This window comes from Schistocerca nitens, chromosome 9, assembly GCF_023898315.1.
Source record: "Schistocerca nitens isolate TAMUIC-IGC-003100 chromosome 9, iqSchNite1.1, whole genome shotgun sequence".
Lineage (NCBI taxonomy): Eukaryota > Metazoa > Arthropoda > Insecta > Orthoptera > Acrididae > Schistocerca > Schistocerca nitens.
In genome coordinates this window covers 302,615,659-302,634,467 of record NC_064622.1, presented here as the reverse complement: position 1 = coordinate 302,634,467, position 18,809 = coordinate 302,615,659, and the positions used below count along the sequence as shown (strand labels likewise).

Here is an 18,809-nt window from a genome sequence, read left to right as displayed (position 1 = left end):
ATGGGTCATAAGTCATGCTTGCGTAGCTCAGATAGCTTTGCCCATGAAAGGCAAAGGTCGGGAGTTCAAGTCTCAGTTCTGCATAATTTTAATCTGCCAGGAAGTTTCATATCATTGCACACAATGTGCCAGAGTGAAAATTTCATTCAGCTGACTCTGTTCCTCCATGAGATCCATAAAGCTGTATACAATAGCGCTCAGTTTGATACCATGTTCCTTGGCTTCAGGAAGGCATTTGACACCAACCCAACTGTCAGTTATTGAAAAAAACTATGAGCTTGTCTAGTATCAGACCAGATTTGCAACTGCATTCAAGACTTCCTTGCAGACAGGACTTAACACATCACGCTTAGCAGAACAAGACTGACAGATGTAAAGGTAATTTTCAGAATACCCCAAGGAAGTGTGATGGGACTGTTACTGTTTACACAGTTTATAAATGATCTAGTGGAAAGTGTCAGAAGCTATTTAAGACTGTTTTCAGATAATGCAATTGTGTATAAGAAAGTAGCAATCCCAGAAGATAGTACTGATTTGCAGAGGATTAATGAATGGTATTGGCTCTGGCAGTTCACCGTGAACATGAATAAATGTAACATATCAAGTCGCAGAAAGGCACAACAAAAAGACTGTCAAGAAGTTAGCTTTTGGCCAACAAGGCTTTTGTCAAAAACAGACAAAACACACACACACACCCACACACACACACACACAAGTCACACACAGATGACAACAATCTCTGGTTCCAGCCACTCAGCATCTCCACGTTTCATAATACTGTTACATTCCATCCTGGATTTTCCATTGTTTAATGTAACATAATGCACACACATACGAAAAGAAATCCACTACTATACAACTGCATTATTGATAACAAACTGCTGGAAACAGTATTTACTGTAATATATTGACTTCAGAGGAAGAATCTTGAGGAAATATAACTCATCCATGAAGTAGGCCTAAGTAGCTTATATGACACTTTTCCCACTGATTCTTGAGTATTGTTCATCAGTATATGATCTATACCAGATAGGAATCCTAGGAAAGATAGATAGAGAGAGAGAGAGACAAGATCCAACAAATGTCACATGTTTGTTTATTCAGAACAAGAGTGTTACAGAGATTCTCAATGGACTCCAGTGGCAGACATTAGAAATGAGGCATTGTGTATCATGTAGAGATTTACTATTGAAATTTTGAGAGAACACTTTCCAGAAAGTCAGACTACATATTACTTCCTCCAAAATGCATTTCCCAAAATGACCACGACAAGAAAATTTGAGAAATTAGAGTTAATACAGAGGCTTACTGACAATCATTCTTCCCACTTGCCATTTGTAGATGTAACAGGGTTGGGTGGATCAGTTAGTGGTACCAGAAGTTTCCTCTGCCACACACAATTGGGTAGATTGCCGAGTGTGATGTAGATGTTCTGCAAGGTTAAAAATTGTGCCAAATTCAATAATTCATTCAGTCACACACCATATTCCATAATTATGAGTACATCATGAAGGAGGGCATTTATGGATGTGAAATCACTCAAGTTATACATTAACTGTCAGAATAAACCACTGAAAATGATGACTAGTGCTAATCTACTTACACTGAAAATTTTGGTTGGTACTTAATATTATGGGAAAAGTAGCTACTTAAAAAAAGAGTTACTACTCTTCCTCTTGCATTATACAGATGCTGTTTTTATCTATTACTTCATACTAATAAGTCATTTAATTTCATCGATAGCAGACTACACTGCTACATAGGTCTATGTTCTGGCAACGTCAGAAACCATTATACTACTAACATTGGTGTTAACCAGAATTTTCATCTCACAATCCAAATGTTCTGCTAAATGTTATAAAATACTGTTTTATTTTGTTTTTGAATATCTGGAGATTCCCAACTTCTGTGTCAGTTTATTGTTTCCACGTTTCTGAAGCATTTAATCTTACAATATGATACATCACGTTTAGTGTAACTCCCTTTTGTGGTCAAACATTTAAAAAATTAGCAAATTCTTAGTTTTATTAGAAATGGTGCTAATAGGTTGTATCATCACTACATCACACTACCTACAAATTTCAAATCTGAATCACTGAACTTGTCCTGCGCAAATATACATTTTATCTGATTTTACCTTTTACGTACATCATCATACACTGATCTTGCCTTTAGTCTAGCTCATGTTCTCCTTGTCTTATATCAGTGATACAGATCTCCATACTGTAATGTATAAAGTAAAACCTTTTCTCAAGACACTGATGTGAAATTTGAATTATAAATCCTCATTATCTTCTGATGATATGTCAAGGTCCAGAACTAATTATGATGCAATAAATAATTCATTCAAAGAGTATAGTTAGCCGTTGCTTTTTCTCCAATGATATTTACTATGAGTTCCATTTCTCTTTCATGTCCCTTGCCATTTCTGACAGAATTATAATGTCATCAACAAATCTCAAAGTTTTTACTTCCATTTCTAAATTTCTCCTTGGTTTATATCTAAAAACAAAGATGATGTGACTTACCAAACGAAAGTGCTGGCAGGTCAATAGACACACAAACAAACACAAACATACACACAAAATTCAAGCTTTTGCAACCAACGGTTGCTTCATCAGGAAAGAGGGAAGGAGAGGGAAAGACGAAAGGATGTGGGTTTTGAGGGAGAGGGTAAAGAGTCATTCCAATCCCGGGAGTGGAAAGACTTACCTTAGGGGGGAAAAAAGGACAGGTATACACTCCCACACACACACATATCCATCCGCACATACACAGACACAAGCAGACATTTGTAAAGGCAAAGAGTTTGGGCAGAGATGTCAGTCGAGGCGGAAGTACAGAGGCAAAGATGTTGTTGAAAGACAGGTGAGGTATGAGCAGCGGCAACTTGAAATTAGCGGAGGTTGAGGCCTGGCGGATAACGAGAAGAGAGGATATACTGAAGGGCAAGTTCCCATCTCCGGAGTTCTGACAGGTTGGTGTTAGTGGGAAGTATCCAGATAACTCGGACGGTGTAATACTGTGCCAAGATGTGCTGGCCGTGCACCAAGGCATGTTTAGCCACAGGGTGATCCTCATTACCAACAAACACTGTCTGCCTGTGTGTCATTCATGCGAATGGGCAGTTGGCTGCTGGTCATTCCCACATAGAAAGCTTCACAGTGTAGGCAGGTCAGTTGGTAGATCACGTGGGTGCTTTCACACGTGGCTCTGCCTTTGATCGTGTACACCTTCGGGGTTACAGGACTGGAGTAGGTGGTGGTGGGAGGGTGGATGGGACAGGTTTTACACTGGGGGCGGTTACAAGGGTAGGAGCCAGAGGGTAGGGAAGGTGGTTTGGGGATTTCATAGGGATGAACTAACAGGTTACGAAGGTTAGGTGGACAGCGGAAAGACACTCTTGATGGAGTGGGGAGGATTTCATGAAGGATGGATCTCATTTCAGGGCAGGATTTGAGGAAGTCGTATCCCTGCTGGAGAGCCACATTCAGAGTCTGATCCAGTCCCGGAAAGTATCCTGTCACAAGTGGGGCACTTTTGTGGTTCTTCTGTGGGAGGTTCTGGGTTTGAGGGGATGAGGAAGTGGCTCTGGTTATTTGCTTCTGTACCAGGTCGGGAGGGTAGTTGCGGGATGCGAAAGCTGTTTTCAGGTTGTTGGTGTAATGGTTCAGGGATTCCGGACTGGAGCAGATTCGTTTGCCACGAAGACCTAGGCTGTAGGGAAGGGACCGTTTGATGTGGAATGGGTGGCAGCTGTCATAATGGAGGTACTGTTGCTTGTTGATGGGTTTGATGTGGACGGACGTGTGAAGCTGGCCATTGGACAGATGGAGATCAACGTCAAGGAAAGTGGCATGGGATTTGGAGTAGGACCAGGTGAATCTGATGGAACCAAAGGAGTTGAGGTTGGGGAGGAAATTCTGGAGTTCTTCTTCACTGTGAGTCCAGATCATGAAGATATCATCAATAAATCTGTACCAAACTTTGGGTTGGCAGGCCTGGGTAACCAAGAAGGCTTCCTCTAAGCGACCCATGAATAGGTTGGCATACGAGGGGGCCATCCTGGTACCCATGGCTGTTCCCTTTAATTGTTGGTATGTCTGGCCTTCAAAAGTGAAGAAGTTGTGGGTCAGGATGAAAGCTGGCTAAGGTAATGAGGAAAGAGGTTTTAGGTAGGGTGGCAGGTGATCGGCCTGAAAGGAAGTGCTCCATCGCAGCGAGGCCCTGGACGTGTGGAATATTTGTGTATAAGGAAGTGGCATCAATGGTTACAAGGATGGTTTCCGGGGGTAACAGATTGGGTAAGGATTCCAGGCTTTCAAGAAAGTGGTTGGTGTCTTTGATGAAGGATGGGAGACTGCATGTAATGGGTTGAAGGTGATGATCTACGTAGGCAGAGATACGTTCTGTGGGGGCTTGGTAACCAGCTACAATGGGGCGGCCGGGATGATTGGGTTTGTGTATTTTAGGAAGAAAGTAGAAGGTAGGGGTGCGTGGTGTCGGTGGGGTCAAGAGGTTGATGGAGTCAGGTGAAAGGTTTTGTAGGGGGCCTAAGGTTCTGAGGATTCCTTGAAGCTCCGCCTGGACATCAGGAATGGGATTACCTTGGCAAACTTTGTATGTGGTGTTGTCTGAAAGCTGACGCAGTCCCTCAGCCACATACTCCCGATGATCAAGTACCACGGTCGTGGAACCCTTGTCCGCCGGAAGAATGACGATGGATCGGTCAGCCTTCAGATCACGGATAGCCTGGGCTTCAGCAGTGGTGATGTTGGGAGTAGGATTAAGGGTTTTTAAGAAGAATTGAGAGGCAAGGCTGGAAGTCAGAAATTCCTGGAAGGTTTATAGAGGGTGATTTTGAGGAAGAGGAGGTGGGTCCCGCTGTGACGGAGGACGGAACTGATCCAGGCAGGGTTCAATTTGGATAGTGTCTTGGGGAGTTGGATTAGGAGTGGGATTAGGATCATTTTTCTTCGTGGTAAAGTGATATTTCCAGCAGAGAGTACGAGTGTAGGACAGTAAATCTTTGACGAGGGCTGTTTGGTTGAATCTGGGAGTGGGGCTGAAGGTGAGGCCTTTGGATAGCACAGAGGTTTCGGATTGGGAGAGAGGTTTGGAGGAAAGGTTAACTACTGAATTAGGGTGCTGTGGTTCCAGATTGTGTTGACTGGAATTTTGAGGTTTTGGAGGGACTGGAGCTGGAAGTGGGAGATTGAGTAGATGGGAGAGACTGGGTTTGTGTGCAATGAGAGGAGGTTGAGGTATGCTGGAAAGGTTGTGAAGGGTGAGTGAGTTGCCTTTCCGGAGGTGGGAAACCAGGAGATTGGATAGTTTTTTGAGGTGGAGGGTGGCATGCTGTTCTAATTTGCAGTTGGTCTGTAGGAGGATGCTATGAACAGCCGGTGTGGATGTGGGAGAGGAAAGATTGAGGACTTTTATTAAGGATAGGAGTTGACAGGTGTGTTCATTGGCTGAGTTGATGTGTAGGTGAATGATTAGGTGCGTGAGGGCAATGGATTGTTCAGTTTGGAACTGGTATAGGGACTGATGGAAAGAAGGGTTGCAGCCAGAGATGGGAACTTTAAGTGTGAGACCTTTAGGGGTAATGCCAAATGTCAGACAAGCCTGAGAAAATAAAATATGGGAGCGTAATCTGGCTAGGGTGAAGGCATGTTTGCGGAGGGAATGTAAATAAAACTTAATGGGGTCATTGTGGGGGTGTTGTGGGGGTGACATGGTATTAGAAGGTGGAAAGTGTAACATGAGGCTGAAATGACAATGAAAATAAAAATATATGGGGAGGGATAAAGGTGAACTAGAAAGCAACTGGAGATCTGGTGTGAAAAACGGCGAAAAAGTGTTGGTTAAAGCTGGGCTATGTTGATCCTGTGGTGAACTTGGGTTGGTGGACAACGATGTGCAAAAAGGTTATGTGTTTGTGTTGCCGCCAAAACACGTTAAAGGGTGGAGAAATTGGGGAAAATTTCGAAGAAACTGCGTGTAAAGGTATTAAAGGAGTGGTTTTGTGGTGGCAGATTATGAAAATTAGGCTAACAATTGTCTGACGAAGAAATAATGACGTTAAAACCTGTGGGAATCGGCTAAAAATGATCAGTGATGTGGGAAAAACGGAAATGGAAATAAAGCGAAAGTTATTAGAACTAGCCGAAATGGCTGTTTAATAGGTGAAAGGAACTGTTTGTGAACTGGAAACGGTGGATTTTATAGCAGCGGTAGTGTTGAAAGCGGAAAAAAATTTTTGTTTATGGTTTGGAAGTGGGTTACGTATTATTGAGTATATATAGGCGGGATAAAATTGTATAGTAGATTACGGTAAAAAGGAGAAGGTGAATACAAAGTGAAACTACTGGCAAAAACGGAAAGAGAAAATAAGACGACATAAGAGATTTCGAAATGCAACAGTGACAATAACAAATGTAATTGTTGGGTTCAAATTAATGATATGAATATAATAGAGGGAAACATTCCACGTGGGATATATATATATATATATATATATATATATATATATATATATATATATATATATATATATATATATATATATATATATATATATATATATATATGTGACTTACCAAACGACAGGGAAAGACGAAAGGATGTGGGTTTTAAGAGAGAGGGTAAGGAGTCATTCCAATCCCGAGAGCGGAAAGACTTACCTTAGGGGGGAAAATATACACTCACACACACACACACACACACACACACACACACACACCCATCCGCGCATACACAGGCACAAGCAGACATTTGTAAAGGCAAAGAGTTTGGGCAGAGATGTCAGTTGAGGCGGAAGTACAGAGGCTTCCTCAAATCCTGCCCTGAAATGAGATCCATCCTTTATGAAATCCTCCCCACTCCACCAAGAGTGTCTTTCCGCTGTCCACCTAACCTTCGTAACCTCTTAGTTCATCGCTATGAATTCCCCAAATCACCTTCCCTACTCTCTGGCTCCTACCCTTGTAACCGCCCCCAGTGTAAAACCTGTTCCATGCACCCTCCCACCACCGCCTACTCCAGTCCTGTAACCCGGAAGGTGTACACGATCAAAGGCAGAGCCATGTGTGAAAGCACCCACGTGATCTACCAACTGACCTGCCTACACTGTGAAGCTTTCTATGTGAGAATGACCAGCAACCAACTGCCCATTCGCATGAATGGACACATGCAAACAGTGTTTGTTGCTAATGAGGATCACCCTGTGGCTAAACATGCCTTGGTGCACGGCCAGCACATCTTGGCACAGTGTTACACTGTCTGGGTTATCTGGATACTTCCCACTAACACCAACCTGTCAGAACTCTGGAGATGGGAACTTGCCCTTCAGTATATCCTCTCTTCTCGTTATCTGCCAGGCCTCAACCTCCACTAATTTCAAGTTGCCGCCGCTCATACCTCACCTGTCTTTCAACAACATCTTTGCCTCTGTACTTCCGCCTCGACTGACATCTCTGCCCAAACTCTTTGCCTTTACAAATGTTTGCTTGTGTCTGTGTATGTGCTGATGGATATGTGTGTGTGTGGGAGTGTATACCTGTCCTTTTTTCCCCCTAAGGTAAGTCTTTCCGCTCCCGGGATTGGAATGACTCCTTACCCTCTCCCTCAAAACCCACATCCTTTCGTCTTTCCCTCTCCTTCCCTCTTTCCTGATGAAGCAACCGTTGGTTGCGAAAGCTTGAATTTTGTGTGTATGTTTATGTTTGTTTGTGTGTCTATCGACCTGCCAGCACTTTCGTTTGGTAAGTCACATCATCTTTGTTTTTAGATATATTTTTCCCACATGGAATGCTTCTCCTTGGTTTCCTACACAGCTTGCTCAATGGAAAGATTGAATGACATTGGGTTTAAGTTACACCCTTGCCTCACTCCCTTCTCAATAACTGCTTCCCTTCGAGTCCTACAACTGTGGTCTGGTTTCCAGACAAATTGTGGATAATATTTTGCTCCCTCTATTTTATCCCTGTTACTCTCAGAATTTCAAATAATGTTGTGGTAGCCTATGACTACATTATCAGTGAGTACAATTGGAATAACTTCTACAAATACCTCACTGTAACAATATGTTTGGATATGGAATGGAATGATCGTATACACTTAGTAATAGGTATGGTGCATGACAGACTTTAGTTAATGCATATTACAGATAAAATAGAAGATGTATTTTTGTTGTATATATTCTGCTACTGTCCTCTAATATCCACCTTGCTAGTCTAATCATAACAAATTACATTTCATTTTTCAGGGTGCCGCGCGCAGTCTGCAAGCAGCTGGCTAAGAGCCTAGATCCTCCAAATGCAAGGGGAAATGACTGGCGTATGCTTGCTCGACAACTGGGTGTTGACAGGTAGTTTGTCCTTTTCATTTCTTTGTATAAGAATTAATCATAATCATGGTAGTATTCTTAATTCAAAAGATAATCAGTTTTGAATAAACATTAAAACGTAAAGTAGAAAATTAGTACTCATCCTATGCATCAATAGAAGATTGAAAGTTGCAATGCAAAGAGTTACATAGTACAAAGAGTGAAACTACTATTTTTAATAATAATCCCTCAGTGACTTAACTTAAAAAATATAAAAATACAAGTTAAGGGAATTATATACTCACTAATCAATATAAAGAAGTGTAAAAACTTTTTGGCTTTAAAGTAACAGATGTAATTAAGTGTATGAGGTTGTGAACACAAATACAGTGTAAAATAGAAATAAGAAATCATTTAAGAGGTACTAGCTTGTATCAGAGTAGACAACAAATGTGTAATAGATATTGATGAGCAACACTGAAGTACATTTACTTGTTTACTAGAGATGTTTAATGTAATGTTCCGCCTGTTACAGAACATTCTTCTGCCCTGTAGTGCACATACTGTATCTGACAAACATATCTTAAGCTACGGCACATTACCTGACAGACATCTCATCATTGGAATTGAAAGCAATGAAAAAAATCCAGTTGCTCATAAATGTGTAGATGGGCTTTCCTTTGGTTCCCATATAGAGTCTGTACACCGTGGAGCTACAATGTGCAGAGTGCATAGTTTCTTGCACAGCACGGAGTTACAATGTGCAGAGTGCATAGTTTCTTATGTCAAATGCTAAAACAATATGACATAGCTCTACTAAGTTCAGTGAAAAAAATAATAATAGCATGATGAAGGAATCTATGAAAGAACAGAATGAAAACTCTTGCAAGTAAATAAAATAATGAAAATACTGGAAAAATATTACTTAGAAAAACTGCAGCTATTACTTAACAAACTATAACCAAAAAAAGTGATGTCAGACACGTATTAAAATTCTAAGAGCAAAAGAAAATTATACATACTGATTGAGTGTGAGTGAGATAAACAAGTCAGAAAATTTTACCAAATTAATGATTTACAATAAAGGTATATTGACACTGGAGACCTATTCAGACAGTTGTCATTCTATCAGAATACTGGAGGCAATATCTGTCATGAAAACTATGCTAATACCTTTGTGATTTCTCTAACACAGGCTCCTTGACAAGAGGAATAAGGTTATTGTTTCTATTTATGTTTTTAACTATTTGTATGTCACACACTCAAGACAGAATATGGAATTGAAGCCAGAGCAAAGCTAATTAAATAAATGGAAAGCTATCATGTACATTTTAATCTACTGCAATTAATTGGTCCTTTGCTCAATGTAAAAGTTTGATCTTGACTAACTGAGCTCAAATTCTGGGCCAGTTTTGCAGCATTTAACATAATGTCAGCAAATCACTTTTAGGTGACACATATGGTATGGGTAGTGCTTGTGTATTGTATGAAAGGCTCTCACTGTAAATAATATTTCAGGGGCAAGTGAATGCTTATGGAAGTTCATAGTATATCTTTTGAAACTTGGTATCATACAGTCATATCCACATGTGTGAAACCTTTAAGTGCTGAATGCTCGTGGAAAAAATGGCTGTATTCTCAAGAAAGTGAAGTAAATTTACTTGGCATATTATCACAGTCATAATGAATAGTTACTTACCTTTCATGTAAGTATTTCTGAGGTGTGTCACTTTGTGACATTGCTGTAACAGAAAGATGCAAGATGGCCAGTGTGATGAGACCATACATGCAGTGGTTTGTTACTCGCATTTGTAAGGGAAGTTGGTGAAGAAAATTTACAATTAAATTATTTTTGTGTATGAGACTGTGAAAATGTGGATAAGATAGTTTCATTATGGTCATCTTGACAACCCATCAAGAAGAGTCAAATCATTTCTGATAGAGGAACAAATGATTGTCAAAATTTGGAAACTTTTGTGTTGCCTGAATGTAGGAAATTTGGTTCTTATGACTTATTTGTATGACACATATTCCTCATGATGGTTAATTTTCTTTTGCTCTTTGTTTTTTAGTGCATTTTCTCTTTGTTAGCCTCCAAACGATTATCAGAGAATTTGTCATTAGAATCATTGAACAACAATCTGCACAATTTACTGCATGTGATGAAAATATCAGCCCAATAGATCTCTAATTTGTTATGCCCATTTAAAGGGGGCAGTGCATGACATCTGCAGCAGAAAAAATGTTGGCTTCACCATTATCAACCAGAAATGAAGAAAGAGCAAATATTAGAAACACACAAATTCTCCCCTCCTCGCAAGTAAAACATACTTTGGAAGAATTGTACTGTTTGTCGTTTGAGATCATTACTGGGGGAAAATGTATAAACATAGAGGAATTTTATGTAGAGAAGGACTAACAAATGTGCAAAGTTCAGTTTTATACCATCATTCCCCTACCCACTCCCTCTTCTCCATCCAAAGATATGTACTTTACAAACAGCCATTGTTTATTCCAATATCATAAAAATCTCTGCCTCCATTCCTCAGACTTGGCAAAGATGTGTTGTAAGTTTATTCAAGGTGCTGATGTACTGCATAGTATAGATTGTTTAATCCCCATCAAAAATCCAATGAGTTCAAATCTTCCTGATCCTAAAAGATACTTTCTGTCATACGAGGTGCATTCAAGTTCTAAGGCCTCCAATTTTTTTTCTAATTAACTACTCACCTGAAATCGATGAAACTGGCGTTACTTCTCGACGTAATTGCCCTGCAGATGTACACATTTTTCACAACGCTGACGCCATGATACCATGGCAGCGGCGAAGGCTTCTTTAGGAGTCTGTTTTGACCACTGGAAAATCGCTGAGGCAACAGCAGCACGGCTGGTGAATGTGCGGCCACGGAGAGTGTCTTTCATTGTTAGAAAAAGTCAAAAGTCACTAGGAGCCGGGTCAGGTGAGTAGGGAGCATGAGGAATCACTTCAAAGTTGTTATCATGAAGAAACTGTTGCGTAACGTTAGCTCGATGTGCGGGTGTGTTGTCTTGGTGAAACAGCACACGCGCAGCCCTTCCCGGACGTTTTTGTTGCAGTGCAGGAAGGAATTTGTTCTTCAAAACATTTTCGTAGGATGCACCTGTTACCGTAGTGCCCTTTGAAACGCAATTGGTAAGGATTACGCCCTCGCTGTCCCAGAACATGGACACCATCATTTTTTCAGCACTGGCAGTTACCCGAAAATTTTTTGGTGGCGGTGAATCTGTGTGCTTCCATTGAGCTGACTGACGCTTTGTTTCTGGATTGAAAAATGGCATCCATGTCTCATCCATTGTCACAACTGACGAAAAGAAAGTCCTTTTCATGCTGTCGTTGTGCGTCAACATTGCTTGGCAACATGCCACACGGGCAGCCATGTGGTCGTCCGTCAGCATTCATGGCACCCACCTGGATGACACTTTTCACATTTTCAGGTCGTCATGCAGGATTATGTGCACAGAACCCACAGAAATGCCAACTCTGGAGGCGATCTGTTCAACAGTCATTCGGCGATCCCCCAAAACAATTCTCTCCACTTTCTCGATCATGTCGTCAGACCGGCTTGTGCGAGCCCGAGGTTGTTTCGGTTTGTTGTCACACGATGTTCTGCCTTCATTAAACTGTCGCACCCACGAACGCACTTTCGACACATCCATAACTCCATCACCACATGTCTCCTTCAACTGTCGATGCATTTCAAATGGTTTCACACCACGCAAATTCAGAAAACGAATGATTGCACGCTGTTCAAGTAAGGAAAACGTCGCCATTTTAAGTATTTAAAACAGTTCTCATTCTCGTCGCTGGCGGTAAAATTCCATCTGCCGTACGGTGCTACCATCTCTGGGACGTATTGACAATGAACATGGCCTCATTTTAAAACAATGCGCATGTTTCTATCTCTTTCCAGTCCGGAGAAAAAAAATCGGAGGCCTTAGAACTTGAATGCACCTCGTATTTCTTATAGATTTCTAGGTTAGTGAAATTATGCACAGTAATTCCAGTGACTGCCTTTCTGGTTTAAAATTCAGTGGAAACAGCTAGTATGCCACCCACCATCATATGAGGCGGTACCCAAAAGAAACAGAACTGATTTTCTGGTGGGCAGAGCTTTTTTAGTACTGAATTTTGCCACTAGGAGTGCATAGCGTGAACACTGCAGAGTCAGTAAGCTGACAACCTTCACTGAGGAAGGTCAGCACTAGTTTTGGCAGAGTTTATAGTAATTGTCATTTTTGCAGTGGCTGATTTCATGAACAGCGTTTGACAGAGAAATTCTACTTTTGCTTATAAAAAGTGGAACAGACACTCCTGAAATGTTAAAAACAGCATAAAAGGATGATGTTATGGAGAAAACTTAAGTGTTTGAGTGGTTTCATTGTTTCAAAAATGATGAAATGTCAATTAATAGAAACCTCATTTTGGTCATCCTTTCATGGTCCAAACACCTGAAAATGTTGAAAGCATTCATGCAAACAACAAAGATTGGCAATGGACTATTGAAGAAATTTTGGAGCTATCAGGGGTGAGATGGAGTTCAGTGCAAAATTTTGACAAAAGAATTGGGAATGGCAAGGTAAGGTAGGCCACCAAATTCATGACAAGACTGCGTGCGGACTGTTGAGCAAAAACAAGGTCACATTGAAACATGCTGTGCTTGGAAAGAACAGCCCCAAAATGATCCAAACTTTTTCAGAAATGATCACAGGTGATGAAACTTGATGCTGTGATTACAATCCTGAATAAAAGCAAAAATGAAGCCAGTGGAAGACATTTCAAGATGCCTCATCCATACAAAGCTTGTCGAGTGAAATCAAACATTAAAATAATGCTGATATTCCCCATGTCCCCTCCCTGGGATCCAGACAGTTAACCAAGCTTTCTACGTGGAAATTTTGGAAAGCCTGAGCAATAGTGTGTGGTGGAAGCAGCCTGATTTGTGGCAGTCAGGTGACTGGTTTTTCTATCATGATAATGCCCCTGCTCACACAGTCCTGTCTCTATGACAGTTCTTGACAAAAGTGATATGCCCCCCTGTTCCTCACTCCTCCATACTCACCCAACCATGTCCCATATACCTTTTTTTGTTTCCTGGAATGAAAAAAGCATTTTGCTGATGTTTCTGAGGTGAAGGAAAAAATTATAGGAGCACTGTTAAGTATAAAAAAGATGAATTTAGCCAATGTTTCGAAAAATGGAATAAAGCATTAGACAAGTGTATTAGTGCATGTGGAGGGTACTTTAAAAGGGGTTGAAGGTTTGTGCTTAAAATGTGAACAAACACATTAAAAAATAAAATCATATCTGTATGAGACCAGTAAGGTCTCTGAAATTGTGTCATTTCATTTGCCATTAAAAGAAAATAGTTTGGTTTCTTTTGGGTACCCCCTTGTATGTCTGAAAAGTATTATTCTCCTGCTTTGAAGCAACATGAGAAGTATGTACTTACGTTTTCCCTCATCTCTTTCTTCGTGTTGATCAGCATTCCCATCACTCAACAATGCAAATCTTTAAGTTGCCCCATTTTATCATTAATGATAATCTGATTGTCTTTAGAAACTGAAAGCTAGTGATACACTTGGTCAACTGATACCTGGTGATAAGCATCACTGAATCTATGGTGCAGTAACTGCAGCACAAAATCAGCTGCTATGCTTTCAGTCTGCCAATGGCTATCACCCACTAGCTTCCTCACAGATACAAATGCTGAAATTTTGCCATTTTGCTGTCCAATGTAGGATTCTCTAAAACAATGTTCATTCTATCATGAATGTGAATACTGGTTCCATCTTCGGTAATGAGAAATTCTACAATAGCCTTTCATCTGATATGCACAATATTAGCCATTTTCTCAAATGGTAAAACTATTGCTACAATATGCTGATATTTTCAAAGGGTATAGAACATTGGAATACTAGTGTAAAAAATCAGATTTGTTACATTACTACAAAACCTGAGCAGATGGAAAATATAAAGCATTACTTTAGTCCTGTCCTTCTTTTTGCAACTCTTGTTACACTGTGAATGATGGTCTAGACTACAACTGGTGGCACACCTGGCCAACAGCCTGAGGCTCTGCATATGCAGAGTGATTCCAGGATAGTGTTACAAAACCTTCAGGGATGATGGAAAAGGGTAATTGTATCAATTTGAGATAAGGAACCATATTCCAGAAATGACAAGACAATAGTTATAAGCAAAAATTGTTCTGATGCCTCTGACAATTGACCTCTTCTACTGCAAGCTCTTTGCTTTCCATATTTTGGGAGGATGTAGTAGGAACCAAAAAAAGAAAAAAATTGTACTAAATATGGGCTCTAAAATGCATTACCTTATGAGCTATGAGCACTTGTTCCCTAGAAGAGATGAAGAAGTGCTCATAGCTTTAAGGTATGCTTCTTAAAGGTCATGTTTGCTGGAAATTTGTTTCTTGTCACGTTCATCTCAGTAATTTCTGGACCACAGTCCTCTACCTCAAATTGACACATTTACCCTTCTCCATCATCCCAGAAAGTTTGTAAAATTACCATAGAATCACCATGTATATTGATCTGTTTCATGGCAGTTATATTAGTCACTAGTTTGCTAGAGACAGAAAGAGACTCAATCTTTTGCCACTGCAGCTAATAAAGAAGGGGCAGAAACAGATCTAAATATGTGTTGTTACATAAACACTGTATTGAAGTGCAAGATATTAGGTTCTTTCAACATATTGCTCAAATACTGGTTGTATAAACCATAAATTATTTGAGATTTACCTTTGCTTGAAATTTGTTTCATAAGCAACAAGCACCATACTAACAAGAAAACAACTTCTTTATCAGTGAAAAGCTGCATGGACTCCTTGGAATATTTTTTCTATCATTTTTTGCATGTCCTAGATATATGAACTCACTTTTAATAAATGAAAATGAAATTATTTGAGTATGTGTTCAGCATTCCATGGAAGCCTGATCAATTTCTTTTCTTTTAAAGGTACATAAACTATTTTGCAACTAAAGCTAGCCCCACAGAGCACATTCTGGATTTATGGGAAGCAAGGCACAGGGAACCTTCTGCTGTTCCTGATCTGCTCAATGTGCTGCGGCTGATGGGGCGCTCTGATGCTGCAGCTCTCCTTGAACGAGAACTCGGTGCTTGGATCTAAAAGCTTAGAGACAGACACAGACATATTAATTGCTTTTGGCACTTTCTACAGACACTGCAGTACTCTTGTGGTACTGATAACTGAAGGTACCAATAAGCAAAGACATGAGGTTCTGCTTCCTGCCATAGAGACTGAATATTTCACAGAAAACAGCTCCTTACTGGTGGGAGTAACTATTTGTGTAATACATTTTAAGACTGTTACGGTGCATACAGTGTTGTGGATGAAAGTGTGCTGGAAAAAGCTATTAAACAATTATAACTTCTTTAGTTACAGAGTACATTCTGAAATCAGAGATTTAGGAATCCATATGTAGTGTCGTATGTGTAAAAGCTCATTGAAATTAACAGAAAGTAGTTTGAATCAAGAACATTTGGAATCTGTAAGTTATATTGTGTATTTTTTGAGTCACTACAGTACTGATGTTATATGGATTATGACTACTGTGTATTACGTAACACTACCTGTGGGTTCAAAACAATAGGTCATATTACAATAAGCATAAATATGTATTGCATTTTTATACTGTATGAGTAATGAAGACAATGTAGTTCATCTTGAGTTATAAATACAACACAGCTGATACTGAAAGAAATGTGCCTTACATTAATGTAATTTTTGCAGATACATTCAGAATTTTTTTAATGCTCATATTTCCAGTTTTATTTCATAAACAGCAGTTGGCAGAGGGTGACAGGATTTGAATTATTTTTTAAAAACATCTACAGGATTGTCAAACCCATAGTGCATCCACTAAGTACAAAAATAGCACTTATTTGTCCACAGATGAAGCTTAATTAGCCATCAGCTCCAGTATATAGTAGTTCTGGGACCAAAATAAGTATATTTTATATTTATTTTCAGTTTTGCCCAGAAAATCAAAATAATATACACAATGTGAGGAAACTGGATAATGTTACAAGATTTTGTAAACCAGTGGATATTATATGGAAATTATATCAGAAAGTAATGTTACGTTTTGAACTGTCTTGAAAATGAAGCTGTTTCCACTTTTAGGATAAATACATGTAACACTTTCATTTGTTATTTTTTTTTGTAGATATAACTATGCATATATAGCTTTCACATTGCTTCTGGAAAACAAAATTTAATGCATCCTGGATTTATACCAGCTGCCTTGCAGACATGTAGATCTCAACTAAATTTTGTAAATCAGATAGTGTCTTCTGAGGTTTAAACATCTTTGCTGTGTGAATATCTCATGAAAGTTTCTGTTTTCAGTCAGGCAACATTAACAGTGCAGTACTGAATATATAACAAATGAAATCCTGGGATGCTACCTATTTTACCACTTTAGAATCAACTGTTGTCATCCTGCAGCCAATATTTACAAATAAAATCAATACTTGTAAGCATTTGTGTGTGGAATAGCTCTAAATATCTTCTGATGTGTTACAGTCTCCAAAACCTCATTCGTGGATAGAAAACAACTAAAGAAAAATGTTTTTCACAGCCTACTTACATAATCTACAGTTTTACCTTCTTACTACATTTGTGCTTATAATGTACTGGATAAGCTGCAATGATTATAGAATTTTGTGTTGCCCCCTGCACCCTCAATAGGCATATTGCTGTTATGTTTGTAAATTATTTCTTAATTGGAAACATGTTTATTAGATGTCATGAATTTTAATTTTAAAGAAGAAAGAGTTTCCCATGCCTATGAATGTGGCAAAATTTGTTAGTCAGACATGCTATGACTAACGAAGATTCGTACAAAATTTAGTATATCTCTGCATTTCCTTCATTTCAGTTACATGTTTGACTCACTTCTGATCCATGAGTCATTCTATGGTGATTGTTAAATACTTAAATTATAAAATATAACTATAGAAATTCTGCAGTTTTACAAATCAGCTGTGATGCTGTAAAGTGTTAGCGATTATACATTTAAATGCCTGGTTGACGTACACTTGGCGGAATAGGGACCTATTCTAATAGTAAACTGACTTTATTATTTTTTGTACAGTGAGATGATTTTCTCTGTAGTGGGACTAAAACAATTACTCAGAACTGCTGCATCTAATCAATTCAATGTTGCTCAATTTTGTCACTATCTTCTGAAGTATGTTTCTGCATATTTACTTCTTGTATTGGGGTAACATGTCATTCAGCACAGGGCCAGCAGAACTACCCTCTCAACCCCTGTTAGGTACATCAATTTAAAATTTAAAGTCGGTGTCATGGTTACCATCACACCCTATGTTTGGTTTCTTTTTGTTAAGTAGCTAATGGATTACAAAACAATAAGGGAAATGTTGTGACGCAATTACATTTCTCTTTTGCACATATTCATTTATTGTGTTGGTAACATAAGAACACAGAAGACTGTTAATGACAATGGAATTCCTTTATTTGTTCCAAGAGAAAGAACAAGTCTCCCCTTGTATTGAATAACATGTTCCCAAATCTTGTTTCATGTTGGCATTTTCCTTAATGGTAATTTGAAGATGAGGTTCTTTGAAAAAGAGAAGTACAAACTAAAAATGCTTGTCTTATCTGCAGCTCTGTCTGGTTCTGTATCATTCAGGAAGCTCAGAAACTACTGCTCAGAAATAAAACGATATTATGTACTCTAATTGGTTTTAGAAGTGCATGATTTCTGTGACCATCTCATACATTTGAAATCCATAACATATAATTTTGACTTACAAGTCTTTAAATAAACTGTCTCAAACTGGATGTGTGAAGATTCCAAAAGAAAGTATATGCCTAAATGTGTGGGCTGCTGTTGTTTTTGTGTAAGACATGGTAATGTGTGTATAGCTTATGTTTCTTTTGTTACTGCTTACTGTCACTTGTTAGGCCAGCACGCATGATGGACTGTTTGTTCTGCTGTTAAAATTCGTTTATATTTAGAGTTGTTTTATATTGTAACAAAGTCAATTAAAGATATAAACAGATAGAGTAAATATGTTTGTACAGAGTTTCTACATAAAGTCAGAACTATTTTGCTTGTATGTATGTACATTTTGTGTTTCTGTTAGATAATGAGAGAACTGTACTTTAGTTTAACCATAATAAAATAAAGCTGTCATTAAAAATTCATGTTTTAAGTGTTCTAGCTATAAAGTCATATAATCTGAAGACCATAATATAATATCTTGTTTTGTATGTGTAAATGCTTTGCAGTGAGTTTTTGAACATTCAGATAAGATTTAATTGTGCCATAAACTATATTTATTTATGAGACATGCATTCCAAGAAAGAATGCACAGTGCATGATGTTCCATTGAAATAACTGGAAATGGAACACAATCTCAACTGAAGGG

At 39.0% G+C, this 18,809-nt stretch overlaps 1 protein-coding gene across 1 annotated transcript in view; it reads left to right on the top strand.

The window, feature by feature from the left end:
- The window catches only part of LOC126203183 (netrin receptor UNC5C), a 339,422-nt gene extending 320,855 nt beyond the window's left edge, over positions 1–18,567 (top strand). Inside the window, exons 14-15 of the mRNA XM_049937425.1 lie at positions 8,270–8,371; positions 15,345–18,567. Of these exons, the coding sequence (XP_049793382.1) occupies positions 8,270–8,371; positions 15,345–15,516 (274 nt within the window). The 3' untranslated portion in view covers positions 15,517–18,567. The remainder of the gene's footprint in view (positions 1–8,269; positions 8,372–15,344) is intronic.
- Positions 18,568–18,809: the final 242 nt, after the last annotated feature.